At 43.9% G+C, this 22,141-nt stretch overlaps 2 protein-coding genes across 2 annotated transcripts; one reads left to right on the top strand and one right to left on the bottom strand.

The window, feature by feature from the left end:
- The first annotated feature begins 1,457 nt into the window (after positions 1–1,457).
- On the top strand, positions 1,458–3,049 carry si:ch211-39i2.2 (uncharacterized protein LOC449866 homolog). Its single transcript, XM_041047459.1, has 2 exons — positions 1,458–1,734; positions 2,215–3,049. The coding sequence occupies exons 1-2, from the start codon at positions 1,557–1,559 to the stop codon at positions 2,658–2,660; spliced, it is 624 nt and encodes a 207-aa protein (XP_040903393.1). The 5' UTR covers positions 1,458–1,556; the 3' UTR covers positions 2,661–3,049.
- A 371-nt stretch (positions 3,050–3,420) lies between these two features.
- On the bottom strand, positions 3,421–21,947 carry brd8b (bromodomain containing 8b). Its single transcript, XM_041048084.1, has 18 exons — positions 21,886–21,947; positions 20,916–21,012; positions 15,476–15,545; positions 15,324–15,373; positions 15,082–15,204; positions 14,921–15,001; positions 14,271–14,335; positions 13,351–13,517; positions 12,761–12,952; positions 12,344–12,437; positions 12,054–12,196; positions 11,114–11,552; positions 10,973–11,010; positions 10,700–10,893; positions 10,191–10,283; positions 9,187–9,255; positions 8,782–9,067; positions 3,421–4,946 (listed from the first exon to the last, which is right to left on the bottom strand). Exons 1-18 carry the CDS (start codon positions 21,902–21,904, stop codon positions 4,887–4,889), a joined length of 2,280 nt encoding a protein of 759 aa, XP_040904018.1. The 5' UTR covers positions 21,905–21,947; the 3' UTR covers positions 3,421–4,886.
- Positions 21,948–22,141: the final 194 nt, after the last annotated feature.

A 22,141-nucleotide genomic window follows, 5' to 3' on the forward strand; every position in this document is an offset into this window, starting at 1 on the left:
TCCTGTGAAGAGCGGTAATAAATTATGGAGAAAACATAAATGTCCTTTAAATATAAGTATTATGTTAAGTTTTTGTTGAAACTGTTTTAGAAAAAGATTCTGGGAACAGAAATATATAAATAAAAAAAAAGACATATATATATATATATATACAGTTCCCTAAATATTAGTTTACCTCTCCCCAACATGAAATCAGAGGAAGAGTAACATTTCTGTTCCAGGAAAAACTAAGACCCTGGCGTCAATTCAGTCACCAGAACTTTGCATGTCTCCTGGTGGACGTTAGACTGATGGCAGCCATGGGTCCTATTTATGACATATAACAAAAAAGTAACACACACACCACAGAGACTGTAGTGAGGTGCTGATCACTGGATACAAATCTGAGAACAGGACAGAGGTGTTAGTGTTAAAGGCTCCATATGTTTGTTTTTTTTAGACAGATGACATTTAGGACGTTAACGTTATCAGAAAACAGGTAAAGGTCAGGTAAATACAGTAAAGAGCACAATATTTGCCTCTAGAATGTTTGTGGAACACAAAATATGATAAAGTACAAGTAAATGTCTGTTGAAGCTACATTCATTTATTATCAATATATCAATTATTATCAGTTAGTTTGATGCTTGATTGAGTCAGCCTACTATCACCTTTAGAATATATTGAGGATTAAAGGACTTAGGTCTCAGGATTTGGAAAAACTTCCTCCCTAAAAAATGGATCAGCTGCAGCTGATTCACAAAGCTGCTGCTGGAGTCCTCACTGAGACCAAGCAAGTGGATCATAAAGCTCCCGTTCTCAGATCTATACTCTGACTTCCTGTCTATCAAACAACTGATTTCAAAATCCTACTGTTGGTTTCTATAAATTATGTATTTATAAATATATATATTTATTAGGGCCACAATATATTTCTGATCTGCTGCAACATTGCAAACCATCCTCAGGTCTTCTGGGACAGGTCTACTTTCTGTCCCCAGAATCAAAACTAAACATGAAGAAGTAGCTTTCAGTTTTTATTCTCCACATATCTGGACCTAACTCCCAGAGAAGTGCACGCCTGCTGAAACCCTCAGTGATTTTACATCAAGACTGAGGACTTTATTTGAACGGCACTGTAACTTTTATTCGTGTATTTATTATTGAACTGAATTTCTAAATGCTATATATATTTTTTTTTTTTTTGCATGGCCTTATGTTGCTTTTACATGTCGTTCAGGCTACGTTCAGTCCCACTGATGTGGGTAAATGCCTGTTTAAATACAGGATATTACTCTTGTATTGCAGTACTACTGACTATACGTGACAGGGCTCAGCTCTTCCCTTCTGCTGTAACACCCGGACATGTTGCACGAGCCGCTGATCAGGAAACTTCTCGACTGACTCGCTCGGTCCCGCCCACGTGACCAAGCTCAGCTGATGCAAGCCGTCACCGCTCCGGTATAAAAGCCCGGCGCTCGCCGATCGCTGTGCTCTGCTCAGCTAACGCGATACATGGATAAGACACAGATCAAACGTTTGGAGGAGACACCGGAGCTTAGCAAACAGGAATCAGGATGGTCTATACCGCGGCTCTGCTCTTTGGACACCGAGTCCCCGTCTTGTCGGAGGAAGAAAGCGTCGTAGAGATGATAGGAAAGTACTTCTTCCAGCTCAGATCCCCGGGCAGAAAGACCGGCTCTGCCCGGCGGGGGAGCGTCGAAAGCTGCGACGAGAGGGAGAACAGCTCGCCTTGTAAGTTGTTTTTAAAAACATTTAAACGTGGTTTTGTTAAGAAACGACAAAAAAAAAAAGTTACTAATTAGAAAGAAAGTCAGCTCTGGTTGGCCGAGTTACTCACAGGACCGGTGAACACTCACCTGATTACAGTTAAATATTAATCCGCTCACACGATTAAAGTAACTGTTAGAAGCAGAACTATACTCTCCGGCGGAAGAACACATTAATTACCTAGTCTCAGTGATGGGGACGTGTCTGATGCAAGTGACTCAGGTCTTGGATCAGCTGAGCTGTTCACAGGGCTCCTCCTCTCAGGTGCCGATACAGAGCCAGTGGTGTGGTGACAGCGCTGTTACAGATAAAAGTAGTGACAGGAGTAAAAGTCAGGTGCTGCCAGCATAGATATTATTATTATTGTTAATGTACCTACTGTGGTATATACACTGTGAATTGAATGCCACCCATTCTAACCACACTCTTGGTCTTTTCCCACAGTCTCTAACTTGGATGCTGATTTGGAGCATGAAGAGCGGCTCCTTCAGCAGGATGTGACCCGGCAGATAGAGCGCTGTCTGACAGAGGCCAAGGCCTCCACCCTCCACTGCCAGGTGCTGCTGCTGCCCCACCACATGACCGCCAGGGTCGGCCAGGACGTGGTGAACACCTCCGCCAACGAGCCCTGTGGGCTCCGCGGCGCCTCCATCAAGGTGTACGTGGAGTGCAAAGAGGGCCTGAGGTCTGCGGGGAGCATCTTCCCAGACCCGACCGTCACTCCCACGTTTGAACTGTCTGTGATCTTCAAGGCAGACAAGGATGACGGCTGGCCGCGGCTCAAGCACATCTTTGATACCAACAAAGTGATGAAGCTGAGACCAGAGTACCGGCTGGTGAAGAGGAAGCTGTACTCCTCTGCCAGTCCTGTCATACATGATTACAACTAGGGGTGAAGTTAAGAATGTAAAACCCCTGTTGCACTCTCTACCAATTTGTGTGTGTGTGTTTGAATGTGATCCCTCATTGTTTTTTAATGTAAGGCCTCATGCACAAAGCCTGGCCTGTCACACACTGAGGTTTTGTTGTATTTCAGTAGATTATCCTGTTTGATGTATGAATGTCTAACTGCAGAGCAGGAGGTAAAACTGCTGGGTTTTTTTTCCTGCTCTCTGAGAAGATGACTACAGTATTTTGCACAGAACTGTTGAATGTTTAAATTTTATGCTGTAAACAGTAAAGCTTCCACCCAGGACTGGGCGGGTCTCACTCCTGAAGTGTGCTTCACTTTTGTTACTTTTGTTATTTATGTGACTGTAAAATAAAAGTTGTTGCACTATTTCTTTGTCCTGTGCTTTCGTGAGTGTACTTGGCTACTTTACTTGCTGTGCTGGTGAAATGTTCTTCCCAGCACACAGACTACACATGTTGTTGACATCTGCCGACAATTACTTTGGCACTTGCTGACTTGCTTGCACAGCCTGGGTTTGGAGTTGTTTACAGCTGCGGATAAATGATTACACAAGCTTTGGTGTGCAGGATCTTCTCAATAAGCCCATTTACCCTGAACACAACACTGAACGTGGCTGGCGACAGAAGATTACCAAGAAAGCCAATGCTGGAAGTCGTGTTGTAGCAAATACAGGACCGTGGAGTAACAAAGACATTAAACTAAATTCCATAGCAAATAAACAACTAACCTGATTAAGCCTTAGATCAAATAATCTTTTTATTTAACAAATGTACAACAGAACACATGATACATGTATCGGCTACCCAAACACAGAACTCTACATGATCCATCACACTAGTACAAAACTCGTTTTTTGTACTCCTATCTAACACACAGTACACAAACATGTTTCTTATGCTATTTACATAGCACACACTGGCTACATCCTAAGTGACAAGGAGGGATGCATCAATACTATGTCAGCAACAGCAATCTCCACACTGTGTTTTAGCCCTACAACTTAATTTTACATCACTACCAAACATTTCACAAAGCATATGTTTGCTGTTCTGAACGTCCGCTGGCAAACAGCAAGCTCTCAAATGCAAGAAGTCTCAGTATACTTTCCTCTACTTCTGTAATGGAGATCTTGTATTTTGGACTTGGAGAACATAGTTTTCTGATGCCTACGTGTACCTGGATGCACCACCAGAGATGGAAACGATAAACGGTCGCTGTAACAACAGATAACGCATTGTTTCCTGTGACTGATTACATCTCTCAAGCATGTTTCGTTTCTGTCTGCACGGTACGAGGTTGGTTTCTGACGTTAAATTTAGATGTACCCTGTATTCTGTGGAAGCTCAGGGCTGCATGAGGGTAAGTAATCAAATTGAAAATCTGCGCTTTGGAAAAAAAAGTTTGGCAGAAATGTAAAGTATTATAAGTTAGTGTGCTAAACCACTGGCATGTTCCTCTACAGCCAACAGATTCCAGCATTATAATGTGTTACTAAACAAAGCAGACGTAAACAGCCGGCTAAGTAACACCATCTAATTTACTTTAGAAAGACATCTGAGTTCCATTAATATAAATACAGAAAATCCAGTTGTAAAGGTTGGCTGAAACTGAACATTATGATTTGTCATGTGGTCATCCTGCTTGTTGTTGCCGTCTAGTGTCTTTTCAGCTCCCATGTGTTGGGCGCAGTTCGGTGCAAGACACCCAACTACCAACTAGTATTAATGCATCCACGATTCAACATGATAAATATCTGAAGAGCAGAACTCAGCCGCCATTCATCATTTGATCTCAAACACACTTTTGCTGGTGAAAACTTTTTCTCTCCTTCCACAGAGTTCTTTGCCTTTTCCACCTCAGCCGGAGGAAATGATGACTTACTACCTTCGCTGGTGAAATGATACTCGGGGGAAGACTTGTTTGTCCTGGAGTAAAATCCCACAGCGCTGCACATTAACCCATCATATGAACTGGAGAAGAGAAAACTCTATGCAGCTCTCTCAGACACACACAGACACACACATACCCTCATCTACGCCAAAGCACGGATGACTGTGTATACACACACACACACCAGGCACACACAGCCTGCTGTCCTCTTCAGAAAACAACCAAAGTGACCAGTAAGTATTCAGCTCCACCTTCTCTGATTGCAAAAGTGGCTCTTTGTCTCTCTAAGTGTCTCAGTTTTTGAAATCTCTGTCTATTTCTTCATTTTGAGGTCAGCCTCCATGGCGCTGCGGCGACCCCTGGTGCCTCCGTCCTGCAGGGGAGAGACATAAACACACACACAAAAAAAAAAAAAAAAAAAAAACGACAAGAGAGAGCAGGAGAAAGAATTAACATGAGAGCAGAAAGGTAAGTGGTCCTTTGGACAGCGTGAAGGGAGGCCCTGAGGCGGGCCTCCTCACGTGATTGAGCTCCGCACAAAAACAACAGCACAGTCCACGTCGGAAGGCTTCCTTCCCAAATGAAGAACATAAAAAAAATAATAATAATAATGGTGAGAAAGAAAAAGATTTAAAAAGAAAAGAAGGAGAAAAGAAATTAGAACATGCAGAGACACGGACAATCGCACGTAAACAGAAAAACACAGGAAACCGGCATGGGGTCATTAACCGAAGGTCGACGGAAGCTTGGGTGATGAAAGGTTACTGGAGCCTGTGGGAGTGTGTGTGAGTGTGTGTGTGTGTGTGAGTGTGTGTGTGTGGTGAGCATATTGTGTCCAAACAGAACTTAAAGTTTATGAGGGTGAAACAGACAGTGATGTGTGTGTGTGTGTGTGTAAACAATAACTGATAGACTATGTTCTATAGACACAGTCTATCATCATCTTGACATCAACTGTAAAACCTGACTGACTTGAAAACTAATTTCCCATAAACAGGAACAACACGTCAGGGGAGTTGTACCATGCTTGAAAGAAAATTCAAAGACTAACAAACAAAAAAAAATAAGATCCAATCTTTTCTATAAGCTGTGAAATAGTTGTTTTGCATGAGAGATTTCAGTTTGTGTGATTTCTCTTCTTACTGGTTTGAAGTGGGCGGAGCTCAGTTAGAAACAGGTGATGTCACATGACAGCATGCACCTGTCAGTATTTATTAATATCTGAATCATCATGTGACAACTGTTGTGCAACTGTTTGCTATTATCACCAGGAAAACGTGATTAAAATCTGACTGAACCACATCCACACAGTGCTGATTACCAGTTCAGCTATTAACAAATTATATCTAAGAGATTTCTGACCTTAACTCTGTTTCTTATCTAGTGTCCAGTGTTACAAAGGCTCTAAAAGCATACTTTTATTAAAAGCATACACTTTGAATAAAAGACAACTGACTTACACTTAATATTATTTAGGAAAGTCTTTTTTTAAATATTTACAATTTTAAGTACCTGAATATTTATAATTTAATAGTTTTTAAAAAGTTTTTTAACTGATGCTGGAGTTGAATATATTCCAATAACAATATGTCAGCCAATTGTATTTATTTATTCATTCAAACATTTTAAAAACCCCTTTAACAACCATTTATTATTTAAAACTGTGACCAAGATACATGTTGAGGGAGACACAGTGTCATTAAAAATACAATGACGTTAGATTTTACAGCTTGACCTTAGTTAATATTTAGGCTATAATCCATAATAATAATAATAACTTTAAAATGACCTGAATGGAAACTGTTTCACTTTTACTTCATAATTTCTACTTTTATTTTTACAGCAGGTTTGATTCCTATAATGTTACTGAAATAAATAACTGAACTGAGAGAAAGAACAGAAAAGAGATGAGAGGTGTGTCAGTGTGCGTGTGCATGTGCGTGTGAGTGTGTGTGTCGGGGTTGAGGCAAGCGTGTGCGGAGCGTGGCCTGGTTCTGGTGAAATCTGAGGGAGAACCTGAATACTTACAAAGAGAGAGAGAAGGAAAGCAGGAGAGGCCATTGGGACACTGTCCTGTAGGAGGACAAACATTGGAGTGAGAAAGAGAGAAAAGACACACATGTGCGTGAGAAGCAAGTTTCATACAAGTCTGTGTCAAAGCACGAAGCACGCTGGGGGACAGGAGGCCATTTGACCGCTGCACGGCGCAAACACAAGTACTCACACGTCAGAGAGACAGATATCCACACACACACACACACACACACACACACACACACACACACACACACACACACACACACACACACACACACACACACACACACACACACACACACACACACACACACACACACACACACACACACACACACACACTCGGAGCACCTTTTGAAGATTGTAAATCTACAAACTCACGTGACTTTAACACAGCTCACAAACACCATACAGTTCCCATCATGGCTTATGTGAAAAATATGTCTTTCACTCCGTCTTAGCTACGAATGTTATATATTTTAACCTTCTTCAGTCAAGTAAAGCTCTAAAAATAATGTGGCAGCCTCATATCATTTCATATATTTGTGTAACCAAAGTAAACCATCGGCCCTGTGAAAACACACTCTCAGACTTCCAAAGGAAATTATGCACATTCCCAGATTTTCCCTGCCTAGAGACAACTTTTTAAAATTCAATGATGACTTCCAAAAAAACAAAGTGCCATGAGTAGCAGGGACCCTGTTAGACACACACTCGAGACTCCCACATTCATGCAGTTAAAGTAATACAGACACAAACACACACAATACAACTGCAAATAAGTCCACTGCAGATAGACAGTTAGACAGGGGGCAGACAAACAGCTGAGTCAGTGACAGGCAGATGCAGACAGAGACAGACAGACAGAAGTTAGTGAGGAGAGGTGCAGCCAGCATGCAGGACGTCAATCAGCTGGGAAGTCGAGACCAGGAGTCATTCCACTGAAGCACATTATAGCAAGCCGAGGGAAGTGTTGATCAGATGTCTCAAATGTCCCGTGTCTTCATAAGTGTGTGTGTGTGAGTGCATGTTCGACTTTTGTGCATCGTGTGTGAATATGATAATGCAAATATTTCAAATGTATTCCCCTGGAATCAGAGATATAAAGCAGCATGAATTCAACACGTTGTGTAAAAAGGTATATTTTCAGTGTCTATCCTGAAACACAGAATAATGTCATGCATGTATGATCGTGTTTTCAGCTGAGACACAACGATTTGAGCCCCTGTCTTCATGTATTCTGCTGTGATTCAAACACCATGTTGTTTTTACATGATACGTTGTATAAATCCCATAATGCTGGCAGCACTGACCACATATATCTCAGATTATCACACCTGTAACTGTTCCACTCAGGATTTAGGATAAAACACTGGAGGTTAAACTGTACCAGAGACAGACGGATGGTTTTGGCATTTACCAAAAAATACACCAAAAAGCCTTTTTCCCAGAATGCTTGTAGTTTCCTCTGAAGACAAACTGTGCAAAGCAGAGGGCGAATGTGTTATTTCAATAACCCCTTCAGTCCAGATCTGCATACATTATTACAAATTTGCTGGTTATTTGAGAAATGAAACACAAACTTTAATTATCAGTAAATAAGAGACTATATTACCCACTAAGTAAAGCAGTGTCTGTCCTAAGCTGGACAGACAAGTCACGAGCAAGTCTTTAAGCAATGATCATCTCACTTAGAAGGCACTAATCTGTCTTATCTCGGCATTCATCTATTAAAATAGCTCTCAGGTGAAGGACCTACACTTTCAGTGAGCGAATCACAGCCTCTACCTGTTCCCACGGTCAGTACAGACAGATGGATAGTGAGGAAGTGGTTTAACAAGTTTCTGTGCACGTGCTGATACAGTTTTCCATTCTGAAACTGGATGTCTGCAGTAAATCTTCATTTTTTTTATGTCAACTCTGACCTAAGAACAATGAAAGGTGAGACAGCAACATTACAGGGGCCTCAAACAAAGACTCAGTGAAATCCTGGAACACAGATGCTGCTGATGTTTTCACACTCCAAACATTTCACAGCTGAGAACAGAACAGTAAAAGTCAGAGATCTGGGGGCTTTTAAAGAGTTCTTTATCAAAATGAGACATGGTCGACACTGTGAGAGACTCTTTAGGGGAATCCTAATTTTGCCCCCACCAAGCCACCCAACCCACCTTCTCGGCCGGCTCTCCTGGCTTACGATTCCCCTCCCTGCCGCGGAGGCTCTTGGCGGAGATGGCGCTCTCTGACGTCTGCATGATGAGCTGGGTGGCCAGGAACTGCTGGACGTGCTCCAGGACATCACGCTGCATCTCCAGCGCCATATGGTACACGTCGTGGTCCGACGAGTTGTACATGACGGCGTTCTGAAACATCAGCATGATGTCTCGCTGGAACTCGGCTGTTGTACGGATCACACCGGACTCAATGTTCTTTTTAATGGCCGACAGATCCATGGGTCTGGAACAGGACGGGTGGGAGGAGTCGCAGGGCAGAGGGAGATGTTTAGATTAAAGTTTCTGTCTATTATAATCAATCGAGTATATTTTCTGTTGTTGCGCCTGTGTGTGAGGTCAGACCTGTGTACGATGCTGTGGTAACCGGGGGCGATGTCATCTGACACAGGCTGCAGGAAGACACTGGCATACCTGAGAGACACAGGACATCAGTAACAGCAAAACACCTGTTTCCCTTTTGTCATGAGATCCTTTTTCTGCCGTTTCCTGTAACTAAACCACATCTCATTTCCTTTCTTCAAAGTGGTGAAAAATCAGTTTCACTGCACACACACAGGACTGTCGAGAAGAAAAAGTGAAAACCATCAAATTTTTAGAACACTGTGCAAGAAACTTTTTACAATGTCAGTCAACAGAAAAGGCACAAAGAAACAAAAATGTCAAATACAGAACTTGCAGACTAAGGTGTTTAGTCCAGAATTAGCTCAGATAAGCATCTTTCTCAATTCTGTACTTGTTGCACAAATCTTTGGCTGCTACTGGTGACTAAGCATGATTGCAGTCGTGTTTGCACTTACAGGAAAATCTATCAACAAAAATCTAAAAATGTACAAAAAGAATGTACGTATAGGATCAAGGCCGTAAGCCGATCTAATTATGGTCATGTTGCTGGCAATGTTTTTGGGAATGTTGGGGTTTTTAACGCTTTAGGGGAAGTTCACTTTCTGCACTGGACACTATAGACAGAAACTGCATGTGACTGGTTTTGAAGACTGATTCCGATACTTTACACATCCAACTCTGACTTTTTTTTTCTTGGAAATATATATTTAAAATAAAATAGATGGAATAAGTACCACTGTGTTGGAAGATAACATTTACATAAAATATAATTTGATAAAAAATATAAATCACACACTTTCTGGGTGCCTTGTAAAAAGTCCATTAGTGGCTGTCCTGTGTATTGGGGTTGTCCTTGGGAAATAACTCTCATGAGCTCAGTATTTTTCAGAATGTGGAAAGACCTTATAAATGAGCCTGACTGTGAGGTACTGCTGAAGTGTTCTGACAACAAAGATTGATTATTGATTAATTATCGAGACCGAGTTTAGGCCAAAAAGCTCCACCTGTGGTTGGCTGCAGCTCTCCACACCAGCATAATGGCTTTCTTCCAGATCTTCTGTGCCTGGACCGCCTCCTGGTCTTCACCACATGTAGATCTGATGCAGAGAGACAGAGCAGAACAGGAGGAGGAGAAGGGAAGTGAGAGGGAAATAAAGAGAGGAGTGTTAAGTCCACAGCGAATGGAAATGAAAAGCAGAAGAGAAACCCCCAAGTGGCAGAGAGACAAAATCACATGCTGTTAGAAATCTGATGTCAGCAGTCACAGACTGCTTAGTTCAGAGAAATGGAGTCCTAATCTGATTCAGAGGTCATGACATGAATATTCATGACAAATTCCAGCTAAGCTTTATCTAGCTTTAACAGCAGTTCACCTCTAAAATGCTTTGTTGCTTTGAAGGCAGGGGTTTTCTCAGGACATTGGCCTGGATTCACACATAGTCACTTTACCACTATACAGTACCCAGTAGATAGAAAATGATTATTGTGACCAAATGATCACAGTGACACCTACAGCTGGGAAGAAGAGGCCGGGCTGCTGGCCAGCGAATCGGCCGTGTAGCGCTGGGAGGGCGGCCCGTAGCCGTCTTCGCTCTCGCTGGCTGCCCGCTCCACCTCCGACAGATAGGGCCCCTCCCCGCACTCCTCCTTCAGCTCCATCCCTTCTTCAGGGTCACCCTCACTGCCCGCCTCCTCCTCCTTTACCTCCTGACAAAAACACAAAAACGAGTAAAATCACCGCAATTAACAAATGATGTTCATGTGTAAATACGCAGAAGTACGGTACCTTGGACTCTTTCCCAGACACAGAGCTGTCTTCAGAGTCTGTGGGACAAAAATGAGAAGAGGACCATAAACAAACACTGGAGTATGATTTGTGTGTGTGCTTGTGTGTGTGCTTGTGTGTGTATGCATGCACACCACCCACCTAGACAGGGTGGATTGGGCTCAGGCTGGCTCCACTCCTCTCCTTCACTCTTCACTGTTGCTTCAGTGGCCTCCTTCACTGTCACACCCTCCTCTGTAAACTCAATCCCTGTAGCAACGTCATCAGAGGTGACGCAAGGAGTGACATCACTTCCTGTCGCTTCAGGTCCCTCACAGTTTCCCTTGAGCTGCTCTTCTCTTTTAGTCTCTGGTTGGATCTGGGTCTCTGTGCTTACAGGAGTCGGGGCTGGCATCACAGCCACATCCTGAGGCTCCTGTGTGGGGTTGGAGTCCTGAACTGTGGGTGCGGGATCCGAAGCCTTCAGCTCCTGTGTCTCCCAGGGGCCAGGGAGGGTGTGTCCCTCTGAAACAGCCTCTTCGCACAGAGAGAGTGCTGCTTCCACCGCTGCTGCATCCAAAGCCTCCACAGAGTCATCAACCTAAGGAGGAGGACAGGAGCAGAGGGAGGGAGAGAGATCGAGACAAATGAGTAGTTACTAGTTTAAACTACCTCTGTGATCTTTATGACTGAGCAAATGCTGTTCATGTTATCAAATGTTTTACCCACTGGATGTTTTCTGTCATGGGAATAGCTAACAGCAAGTCATATGAGACAGAATAATGTGAACAATTTTATAGATTTGTTTTTATTTTTTGTGCACGTGTTGGCTGTGCATTCACAGTTGCTCCTGCTTGTTTATTTTTCCATTTTTATCTTTCTTCTTTTGTCATCCTTGTTTACATTTTTAATTACTTTTCATTTATTCATGATGTGCCCTCCCTCATCATAATACAGAGAGATTAGGTCTGTTGTATTTTTCAAATTACTTATTACTTATTTACTTCCTCTTTTCTAAATGTGTGCTGTGCAGTTGTCACAAAGCAACTTCCCTGCAGTGATCAATAAGATTTTTTTGTTTCTGACACATAATCCTCCGTACCTTTTCCTCTATGATGGCAATGATGTCTCCTACTGTCTCCAGGTCCAGTTCATCTCCCATATAAGACACTGCTACAAGGTCCTCTTCTACTAATCCTGTCTCCTCAGCGAGCTCTGCCTTTACTGCAGCTTCTGCTTCACCCTCTGCAAACACACACACACGAGCAAATAAAAAAAATTTATTTGCTTTTGAGTAAATCAGCCTTTATTCAGTTAGACATTCTAGGGGGAAAAAAAAAAACAGGTAATGTGCCCAACTGTGCACATGCATGAACAGGTAAATATATCTACCTATGATGACCTCATGTCCAGGTGGTAAGGCAGTGGCTGCAGTGGCTGTCTGTAGTCCATTGGTGAGGTTTCCAGTCGAGTCCCCCTCTGCAACCTGACATCAACAAATACAAAAAGGGTATTTAAAAAAAACAAAGTGATGTTTTAGTCTTTAATTATTACCGGTTAAAATCAAAAAGAACAAAAACAAGAATGAAAATATTTAGGGATATTATCTCTGAACATGTAAATCATCTATAACCATACAAAGTACTTTTACAGTTTAAGATTACTCTAACATTTCATACCTTGGTGTTTATATGTTATATGCATTAAGTAAAGCAACACTGAGGCAGTTACAACCAAGTCTTGCTCAATTTCATTTCCTGGTTTTCTTGTAGCTTTGGATGTTATCAGCCAAGCTAACACGTCACTCACCAGGCGGGGGCTAGCTGAGATGAGGTTGCCTTTCTTCAGCAGTTCCGACAGAAGAGGTGAGGGCGGCGGCGTGGCCTTCTGGGTCAGGAGCCTCTTCTGTGGTGAGTCATCCACTAGAGCAGCCAGGCTTCCATCTTTGGGCCCTGGGCCTGGAGCGTCCGTCGCTGGTAGAAATACTCCGACCCCCTGGGCCTGGCGAAGGCAACAAAGAATCAGTGAGAGTGGTTGGCACAGTCGGCCACAATATTGGAAATATTGCAGGTGCTGGCTTTGCCAAAAACACCATAACATGAGAAGAGCTTTTTCTATAGACTCATGGTGAGACAATAAATAAATAAATAAATAAATAAATAAATAAAAACAAGCTGGAGGTGCAGAGAGGCACTGTATAACAATACATATGACAGGACCCCAAATCCACTTCAATGAAGCCTGTGAGTGATATTACGTTTGAGGAATTAATTTCAAGTTATAAGACATCAACACTGTACCTAGGTTTGTACTGAAAATGTCTTATTTAGTACATTTTTCTCTCAGCACTGACAGTATACTCTTGGCATCTCATCACTGTTAAATGAATACGTTCTTACAACTGAGTGAGTGGTGGTGTCATCGGAGGCAACACCTCCTGTGTCCATGGGCGGTGTGGGGACGGAAGAGTCGGCCTGAGAATCCAGCGTCGGTGGGCTGGCACCCAGAGGAGAACGTACAGTTACGCTGGGCAAACGCTTGGGTGTGTTTTTCACCGCCTGACGAGCTGTGACGGAGAGAGTGTGAGGGAGGGTCAGAGAGGGTGAGTGAGAGAATGAGTCAATTTTTTTGTGAGGAGTCAGAGAATAAAAAAAAACAACACAGAAATCATGAGCAAAGCATCATGTGACAGCACTGGCTTTCCAACCCAGGCACATCAGAGAAACAATCTTTTGTTTTATTAAGGAAAAAAAAAAAAAAGAAAAAAATTCAAAGAAAAGTCAAGGCAAAACATTTTAGCAGCTGCAGATTTATGGCATTAAGACTGATAAAACCCTTCACCGGAATGTAAGTGAACGAAAACCTTAAACTACTACATCTCCTTCATTGCTTTGATGTTATGTCTACACAGACCTTTTCATAGATGTTTACAGACAGAATACTGTTGATCATTATGTATGTAAGCAATGTGTCTGCAAACCTACATCAGTTTTTCTTTGTTCTTTAACAATGTCATAAAACCATATAACACTTCAAACGCTTCTCTTGATAAAGTAGTAGATAAATCTCACACACCTTGAAAAACAGATGTATTAGGCAAATGGATATGTTTACAGTGGCATTTATAATATTCTGATGCACCTTCAAAATCTCTATCATAGCACGTCAGGCAGTGTGGGAGGAACGACACATGGGAATCATGTATCACAAAGTGTGAAGTTCATAATAAATACCCACACGATCAAATATATTGTGTTTTCAGAAGAAAAAAAAGACATAATTCAACATAAAGCCTTCACAGTGTGCAGACTAAATCTACCTTGATATGCTGTTTCTGTTGCTTTCCTCTTCTGCTCTGCTTCCTCCTCATCCTGCTTCTTCTTTCTAAAGATGGAAAAAAAAAAACCCAAATGAATGACAATTTGAAAATATGGCAGCAGCAGTAAGGTAGAAGACTGCAGCTGTTTGAATCCAAAACCAACTGGAAAATCTTCTTCCCCGTTTATTCAATAACCACTGTTGAGGTATCCCAGCTCACTGCCCAACAGAGAGAGCAAGAACTAGAGTTTTACTAGACATCTAGCTGTGCGACAGTACGGCTGGTAAATGTGGAAACTAACATTTTCAGTGTAATATTTATTGTTTTCTGAAACCTTCACGTGACCCAGCCAGTTGGTGATGGTACATGAAAAGTCAGGGATTAAGTTATTAAGATTCATCCCCTGGGGACCAGGAACGTCTGCACCTAATTTTGTGAGTATCTATCCAATAGTAAAGATATTTCACTTTCTGGACCAAAGAACAGGATGCCAGACCAACCAATAACCATAACTAAAGGTGTGCTGTTATTGTAGCTTGTAAAACAGCTGGGCATGTGTTGGTATTTGAATATACTTCACATGTCAAACTCATAGTAATAAATGAGTCACAACAATTAGCAGCAAACAGAAGGACTGGTAAGAGTCTTACAGTGTGATCTCTGCCCACAGCTCCTTCAGCTGGGAGTCCATATGACCTGTCTGTATCAGATCCACCTCCTTCTTTAACTTCCTGTCAGGACAGAAATCACAGGGAGGTTAAAGGTCGTGACTCACAGTCCTCAAAGTGCTTTCTTTTCGGTATACATGTACCTGTACTGCTCTTGTGTGTCTCGTAGTAGCTTTTTCAGCTCCTCTATCCTCTCAGTCGTCAGTCTGCGAACGATGACATCTTCAATGGTCTCGACCACCTCACCCTTCTCACCACGTTTACGCCTGTAGCAGAGAAGAGCACAAACGCTTTAACGCTTTTAACAAATTTCAACATATTTAACCCACAGTTAAAGGAGGGGAACATTATCATGAGGCGTTTGTATGTGTGTTGTGGTACTAACTTTGGTGCTTCTGTGGCTTCCAGAAGCTCTGAGTATTGTGAGGCACAGTGCTGAGAAAAGAGAAAATGTGTTATCTTGAAGTAACTTAACTTAAAGGATCAGACAGTACAAGAAAATGGAGAAAATGCTGCATAGGTTTGCAGCTCTCTCACCTTCTGTGAGAACCAGTCAGGCGGACGACCAGGCTCAGAGAAAGGCTTGATGGCTCTACTTACAGACACCCTGGAAGACAAACAGATTCCTCAGAATAAACACAGGCTGAGAAGACAACCTGAAATGAAATGCATGTGGTGACGGAAGACGTGCATTCAAATTAGAAATAAATCAAGACAAATCACGATCATTGCCACCTATCATCAGCACTGGTAAGAGTGAGGGAGTGAGTGAGGGAGCGAGTGTTCAGGGAGCTGGATCAGACAAACCGCTGGTTGAAGGTAGGTCCGATCCTTAACCTGGACAGAGGCGGTCCTGGTGCGTCCATCCACTCCAGGATAAGTCTGTGTCACCTTACCAACTGGCCAGAGGGCCCATGGAAGCTGAGGATCAACAATGAGTACCACTTGGTTTTCGGTGAGGTATTTCCCATCTGTCTGCCATTTCTGTCTCTCCTCCAAACTGGACAAGTAGTGACTGATGAACCTTGACCAGAAGTGGTCAACCAGGGCTTAACTATGCCTCCATCTGCGGTTTCCTAAGGTGTAAGTGGAGTCATAGATGACCTGAGGGAGTGATGCATCGTAGCGTCCCATCAGCAGGATTTTAGGTGTGATAGGGTCGGGATCTGCAATGTCTGAAGATACATAGCCAAGGGGCTGGGCATTCAGGCTACCTTCCACTTCTGTAAGGACAGTCCGGAGCACTGTTTCAGTCACTGTCTGCTCCTTCAGTACAACATTGAGAGCCATCTTCACTGACTTGATTTCTCTCTCCCACGTCCCACCGAAGTGAGGAGCACTTGGAGGATTGAAACAGAACTTTATCTGCTGTTCAGCTAATTGTTCTCTCAGGTGTGGAGCCATAGCCTCGAAGGCCTCCTGCAGCTCCCAGGCTCCTCCGCTGCTGCCTCTTGATTGCTTCCCTTCCTCGCAGAATCCAAAACCGACGGCGAAGCTCCGCTAGTACTCTCTGATCCAGGATGAAGGAGGGTCTCATAGAAATCTTGAATGATTAACTTAGTCAGGTGATGTTTGGGGTCCAACACGACTGGGTGAATAGAATCCAACTTTAGCTGCTCTGCTCTTCGCAGTCTCCCTCCAACTCTGAGGAGTCCTGTTTCCTTATCATACTCAGGGGATAAGGAACTCAAACGGTGACCACTTAACAAGGTCACTGTTGGGGTCACCTTTGTCATGAATGTGCCGTTGCAGGGCATTGGTGGCACAGCAGGGACTGCATGTTGTACCAAATGGCAGGACTTGCCACTCGTAAATGTTTGGCTCTTCAGTTCTGTGCATATTACGCCAAATGAAGCGCAATACTGGTTTGTCTTCTGACAGAAAGCGTACCTGGTGGAACATACCTTTGATGTCACCACTCACAGCAACAGGATACTGGCGGAATCTGATGAGGACTCCGAGCAGGGATGGACCTAAGGTTGGCCCTGGGAGGAGGAGATCGTTGAGGGACTGCCCATTATAATGAAAGAGCAATTAAAAACTATCCTGTTCTTGCCATTGTGGGTTACCATGTGGTGAGGTATGTACCAGGATTCTGGAGAGGCTTTAGCTACCTCAGGTGGCACCTTGGCTACATAGCCCATCTTCTCAAGCTTCTCGATCTCCTGGCAGTACACCTTAGCGAGATCTGGGTTTTTAGCTATTCTCCGCTCTGTGCTTCGGAGACGGGGCAACACTGCTTCCATGGGGGCTTGGTGCATTAGCTTGACAAAGCAGCGGTGTTGCGTATCTCTGTGTACCATCAACATCTACTCTGACAGTGGATGTCTGGAGCAGTTCCACGGCTTGCTGATCCTGCTTTGAGCGGGTTTGAGCGGGTTACCTGCTATTCATTCATATAGGGTAGTATGTAGAGTTCAGTGGCTGGTGAAGCCGTTGCGGTGAACAGGCATTGTTGTGTGGATGCAGGGATCTGGTCGATGCTGGTGGGGCCTTGAAGAGCCCAGCCGAACTTGGTGTGGACTGCAATTGGTCTACCTGGTGGGCCCATACGGATTGGCTCTGTAGGTGTCAGGAGATGAGGCATATCAGATCCAATCGGCAACAGGTGTTGGACATGGTCCACAGGAGATAAAGGTAAGTTGCGGAGGTGTTTATATTTCCGCTGGAGAGTGGCCACTGGGTAAGAATGTTCAGAGAGGCCCATGTTATCAGATGTGAATGCCTGGTTCTCACCAGGTTTCAGCAGGGGGGATACATGGAAGGTAACTGAAGCACCTTGGAGCTGCACTGCATCTTGGCAGACAGGCCGGAGAGTGAGTGTTTCTGGCTCTTGGGCAAGGTTGAGGTGTTGCACAGCTTGTGGCAAGATAACACTCCTCTCTGAGTCGTCATTAAGTACAGCATGGGTCTCCAGCACTTGGTCTTTGTTGTGAAGCAGGACTTTCACAACCTTCAACATCACTTTGGTTGGACCTTTGGTTTGTCTAAGTGCACTTGCTTTGTAGTGGGGGCAGTCACCATGAGCACACTTTTCTGGTTTTGCTGGACAGCGTCATGCAGTACTGTCAAATGCTGCTCTTTGCAGGTGTTGCAGGGTCGCTTGAGAATGCAAGCATCCGGCTTGTGTGATCGTCCACACCTCCAACACCGCTGTTCATCTGTTATCCACTTCACAATCTGACTTGTGTCCAGTTCCTTGAACTCTGGGCAAGCATTCAGGAAGTGATCTCTGTTGTCGCAATGAGGACAGTATGGTTTAGGTTTGTGTGCAGGCTTGGGGTGTGAGGATCGTCCCTTGGAGCTTTTGGTCACTGACAGCAGTGAGGAAAAACGCAGTAGATTTCTCCTTTGGCTTGGCAAAGGTATGTTGGTCTCTCTTTATCAGCTTGGGGGTTTCTTGGTTATAGAGTGCTGCAGCTCTGCCAGCAATGCATTTAGCCTGGGATTTCATCTGTAGCCAGGCTCCCAAGTCAGGTAAGGGGGGAAGTTTGGTCTGTGCCTGTCTGAAGAATCCCTGTGTTCAGGCAGTGCTCCACAAAGCCATCGCGGTAGCTCGGAGGCATCTTGCTTAATAGTCGGTCGACATGGGACCCACATCTTAGTTCGCAGCCATTCTGGCCTTCCAGAGTCTTAAGCATGCCTACTAATGATTGGATGGATAGGGCGAAGGCATCAAATGCTTCAGAGTCTCCAAACTTGAGGGCTGGGGCATTCAGTATGGCACCCAATTCACTCTGGACAAGCTGCCGAGGTTGGCCATACTTGTCCTGTAGAGCTTGCATGGCTGTGGTGTAGGGCTTTGGATCATGCATGTAAGCTTTAGCGAGTTGGAGTGCACTAGGCAGTTTCAGATGCCCAAGGAGCACTTGGTACTTGTACTGCTCATTCAAATGCTGATGACCGCTTAACACGTTGTTGAGGGCCATCTTGAGTAATTCAAAGTCACTCTCTTTTCCGCTATCAAATTGGGGAATTGTTGGCTTTGGAATGCCATATGGTGAGGGGACGAAGAGATTCATACCAGCTGTGGCGGAATCTGGGTTGGATGGCATCCAGGCTGGCTTGGTGTATAATGCTGCCTGATCAGCGCAGGTGAAGGCTGCACCGGGTTGGTAATGCTGCGATGGATGAGCTGGGTATGGTGCCTGGTACGATGTTATAGGGCAGGGGTGGGCAAACTGTTCCACAAAGGGCCGGTGTGGCTGCATGTTTTTGTTCCAACCAAGTCAGTCAAATCAGTTTGACCAATCAACTGTCTGAAGACTGAGATCAGTTGATTAAATGAGTCAAGTCTGGTGTGCTGCTGCTTGGTTGGAACAAAAACCTGCAGCCACACCGGCCCTTTGCCCACCCCTGTTATAGGGGGTGAGGAGGTATGGTAGCTCACAGGTGCTTGGTTCAGTGGCAGAAAAGCTGGAGGAGGCGCTGCCTGTGGCACTGGGGGCTGAGCCATGGAGACTGTATGTGGGCTGAAGTCTTTATGTGGTATTGTTGGTAGGGTATGCAGCTGTCAGGTGATGATGACTGGGAAGACAGTGGTACTGGGTCAGCCTGTACAACATCTGACAGAGGTGGTGAGGCCCTAGTGTCGTCAGGGTCCTGTGTTTTCTCTCGGAGGAGAGAAGTAACAAGCCTGGCTATTTCTAGCTCATTCTCTCTCTTCTTCAGCTCTCGCCGTCGTAGTTGTCTGGTTAATGACTCTCTAGCTCTGTGAGCTCCCTCCTGTATCCACTGAGCCTCTTTAGCTTGAGCATGGAGTCTCTGGCATTCAATGTCGGCTTGTTGTTCCTCTGCAAGCTGTCGCTGTAACTCTTCAAGCTCCATTTGTTTCACTCACTCATCGAGCAGGGCTGTCTGTAGCTCTGAGAGAACATTAGAGGGGAATCTACCAGTCGATGAAGGTGCTGAGCGTGCTGACCTGGAACTCGTGGTCCTCCGGGATGAGCTATGTGTGCGCTCACTGCACGAACCTCGGGAGAGGGGGGCTGGTTGTGAGGCTGGAGTTTGTCCCTCATGGAGAGGTGGTGCAACCACATTGTCTTTCAGGTAGGCTGGGGGGTGTCGTTCTCTCTGTGAAGTACGGTGTTGTGTAGACTGGGACTGGGCGTCTGCACAGGTAGGTTCCATACTTGATTGGTACTAATCCTGCTCGAAGGACCATGAAGTGGAGATAGGCTCCAGGAATGTTCTTTCTTAGAGTGGTTCAAAGTACAGAGGTGTCCCGATTAAAGAACACGCCAGACGTCCAGTTGAGTTGGTTGATTTATTCTGTACTTCCTGTAATGCGTGGGTATGTGTGTATGAATGAGTGTAAGAGTCAGGGAGTGAGTGAGGGAGCGAGTGTTTGAGTGTGTGGTCTGGAATGATAATACATCATAAACGGTAAGTATAATATGCAGTGAAGTTCAATATTTCTAACTGATGTAAGCAAAAGCATATGAACGGACTGTAAACACAAACGGAACGTATTAGCATTACAACAAGCTAACATATAGCCTCGTACAGCTCATAGGCTAACTTAGCGGTTAGCAACAGGCTACTAAACAAGGGAATAACTCTCAAGCGAACATTACACCCACCTTTTAGGCATGTACGCACTGAACACTTCAGGGTACACATTTAAAGTTAACAAGCGACACCGCTGACTATAACGGCCGCTCAGGCAAAGGAAGAGAACTAGAGTCTGTAAGTTCGCCGTACAGCCGCAATTTGCCTGCAGCTCATTCAAAGATAACTGGTCTCCTGAACAGATTCTGGACAGTAGGATTCATCCATTTGACTATTATACTGCTCATACTGAGAGAATAAAAAACAGATATAATGAAAACAATATGGGAAATTGTGAATCCATTGTATTTACTGTGTGTGCAGCTAAAAGCAAAACTCTCACAACCCATGTCTCCTTCTTACTGTACTCCTGAAACCCAACCACAATGTGAAAGCTTCAAATCAAACAGTAGGTTTTCATTTTTACCAGTTTTGGTCGCCACTCCTCATAACAGAGGAGGCCAGGCATAGTTTCTCCCTGACTGACCAGGGCTCTGTCGGCCCCACATTCAGTATCTTGTGTTCTGTGGAGGACAAAAAAAAAAGAAAAAGAAAAGAGCAGAAATATACAAAGACATTAAAACATGTCCACATAGTCCTGACAGCCCCTCACGTTTTGCTAAAAGGCAAATTACTGCATTTTTTGTTGTCATCTTGAGCTGCTCAGCTCGGATTTATTGTCATATAACAGTAAACACAATATATTTATCCAAATATGCACAAAAGAACAAATAAACCACATAACCGAGACAAATTAGTGAGTCACATTGCCCTCTGTAAGAGCGGATAAATTCATCTTTCTTTCATTTCAGAATTTAAATTCATGTTTCCTCGGGCTGATGTGTTTTGTTTTTGTTTGTCAGTTTGTTTAAGATCCTGTCCATATGCAACCAAAGAAAACCGCAGGGCCTGCGATGTGCACGTGTGATGTGACTTAAAGAAACGATAAACACGATATGAAACAAACACAGCAGCACTCTTATGACTTAAAGACTGTATTATTCAAGTTAGCTAGCTACCGTTAGCTACGAAGACGATACTAGCTTGTATGGTGCTCACAGAGTGCTAGCAATATTCTTGGATTAAACCGTTTTTTGCTGGTGCGTGAATACAATTACAGTTAAAACAAATTAACTTAGTTGTAAGCCATGATTTCATATACAATAACACAGAGTAAGCTAATGTTTAAATACTAGCGTTAGCTTAGCACTGTTGATTACGGGGGGACCCATTCATGAGACACACACAGAGACACGGTGTAACGTTTTATCAAACCACGACGTTTCTGGGGCCAACTACATTCATGGGATTCCAATGCTTTCAGTTCGTTTAATCTTAGTGTTATTTTGCTGTAAATCATAAAGCAGACCAAGAAAGAGTAAGAAAATAGTACTCACTGCCGATGCCGCTCGCCATTTCTTTTGTGACAAGGCCGTGAGCGCAACTTCCGCCGGACAGGTTTGTGTGGTACACACGCTACGGTCGGTGCAGTGGAACAAAAAAAAAAAAAAAGGTGTTGATTCATGTTTTATAGAGTTACCTAGGTCACAGAGCACAGAATTGAACGGCTTCTGTTCGGTCCCAGGTTTAGTGTCGAAAAAGGGAATTTTCCAATTGAACATTCAGTCAGACGTGAAATCCAACAGGATGATA

Source organism: Toxotes jaculatrix, chromosome 10 (assembly GCF_017976425.1).
Source record: "Toxotes jaculatrix isolate fToxJac2 chromosome 10, fToxJac2.pri, whole genome shotgun sequence".
In the NCBI taxonomy this organism is placed as follows: Eukaryota; Metazoa; Chordata; class Actinopteri; family Toxotidae; genus Toxotes; species Toxotes jaculatrix.

What these genes read in the sequence shown, in the direction of transcription:
- si:ch211-39i2.2 (XM_041047459.1), top strand. Translation starts at nt 1,557, where the DNA reads ATGGTCTATACCGCGGCTCTGCTCTTTGGACACCGAGTCCCCGTCTTG. An exon ending in GAGGGAGAACAGCTCGCCTT is followed by an intron (nt 1,735 to 2,214) that starts GTAAGTTGTTTT and finishes CTTTTCCCACAG; the next exon opens with TCTCTAACTTGGATGCTGAT.
- brd8b (XM_041048084.1), bottom strand. An exon ending in CTGACTGGTTCTCACAGAAG is followed by an intron (nt 15,374 to 15,475) that starts GTGAGAGAGCTG and finishes CTCTTTTCTCAG; the next exon opens with CACTGTGCCTCACAATACTC. An exon ending in TGTCTGGGAAAGAGTCCAAG is followed by an intron (nt 10,894 to 10,972) that starts GTACCGTACTTC and finishes TGTTTTTGTCAG; the next exon opens with GAGGTAAAGGAGGAGGAGGC.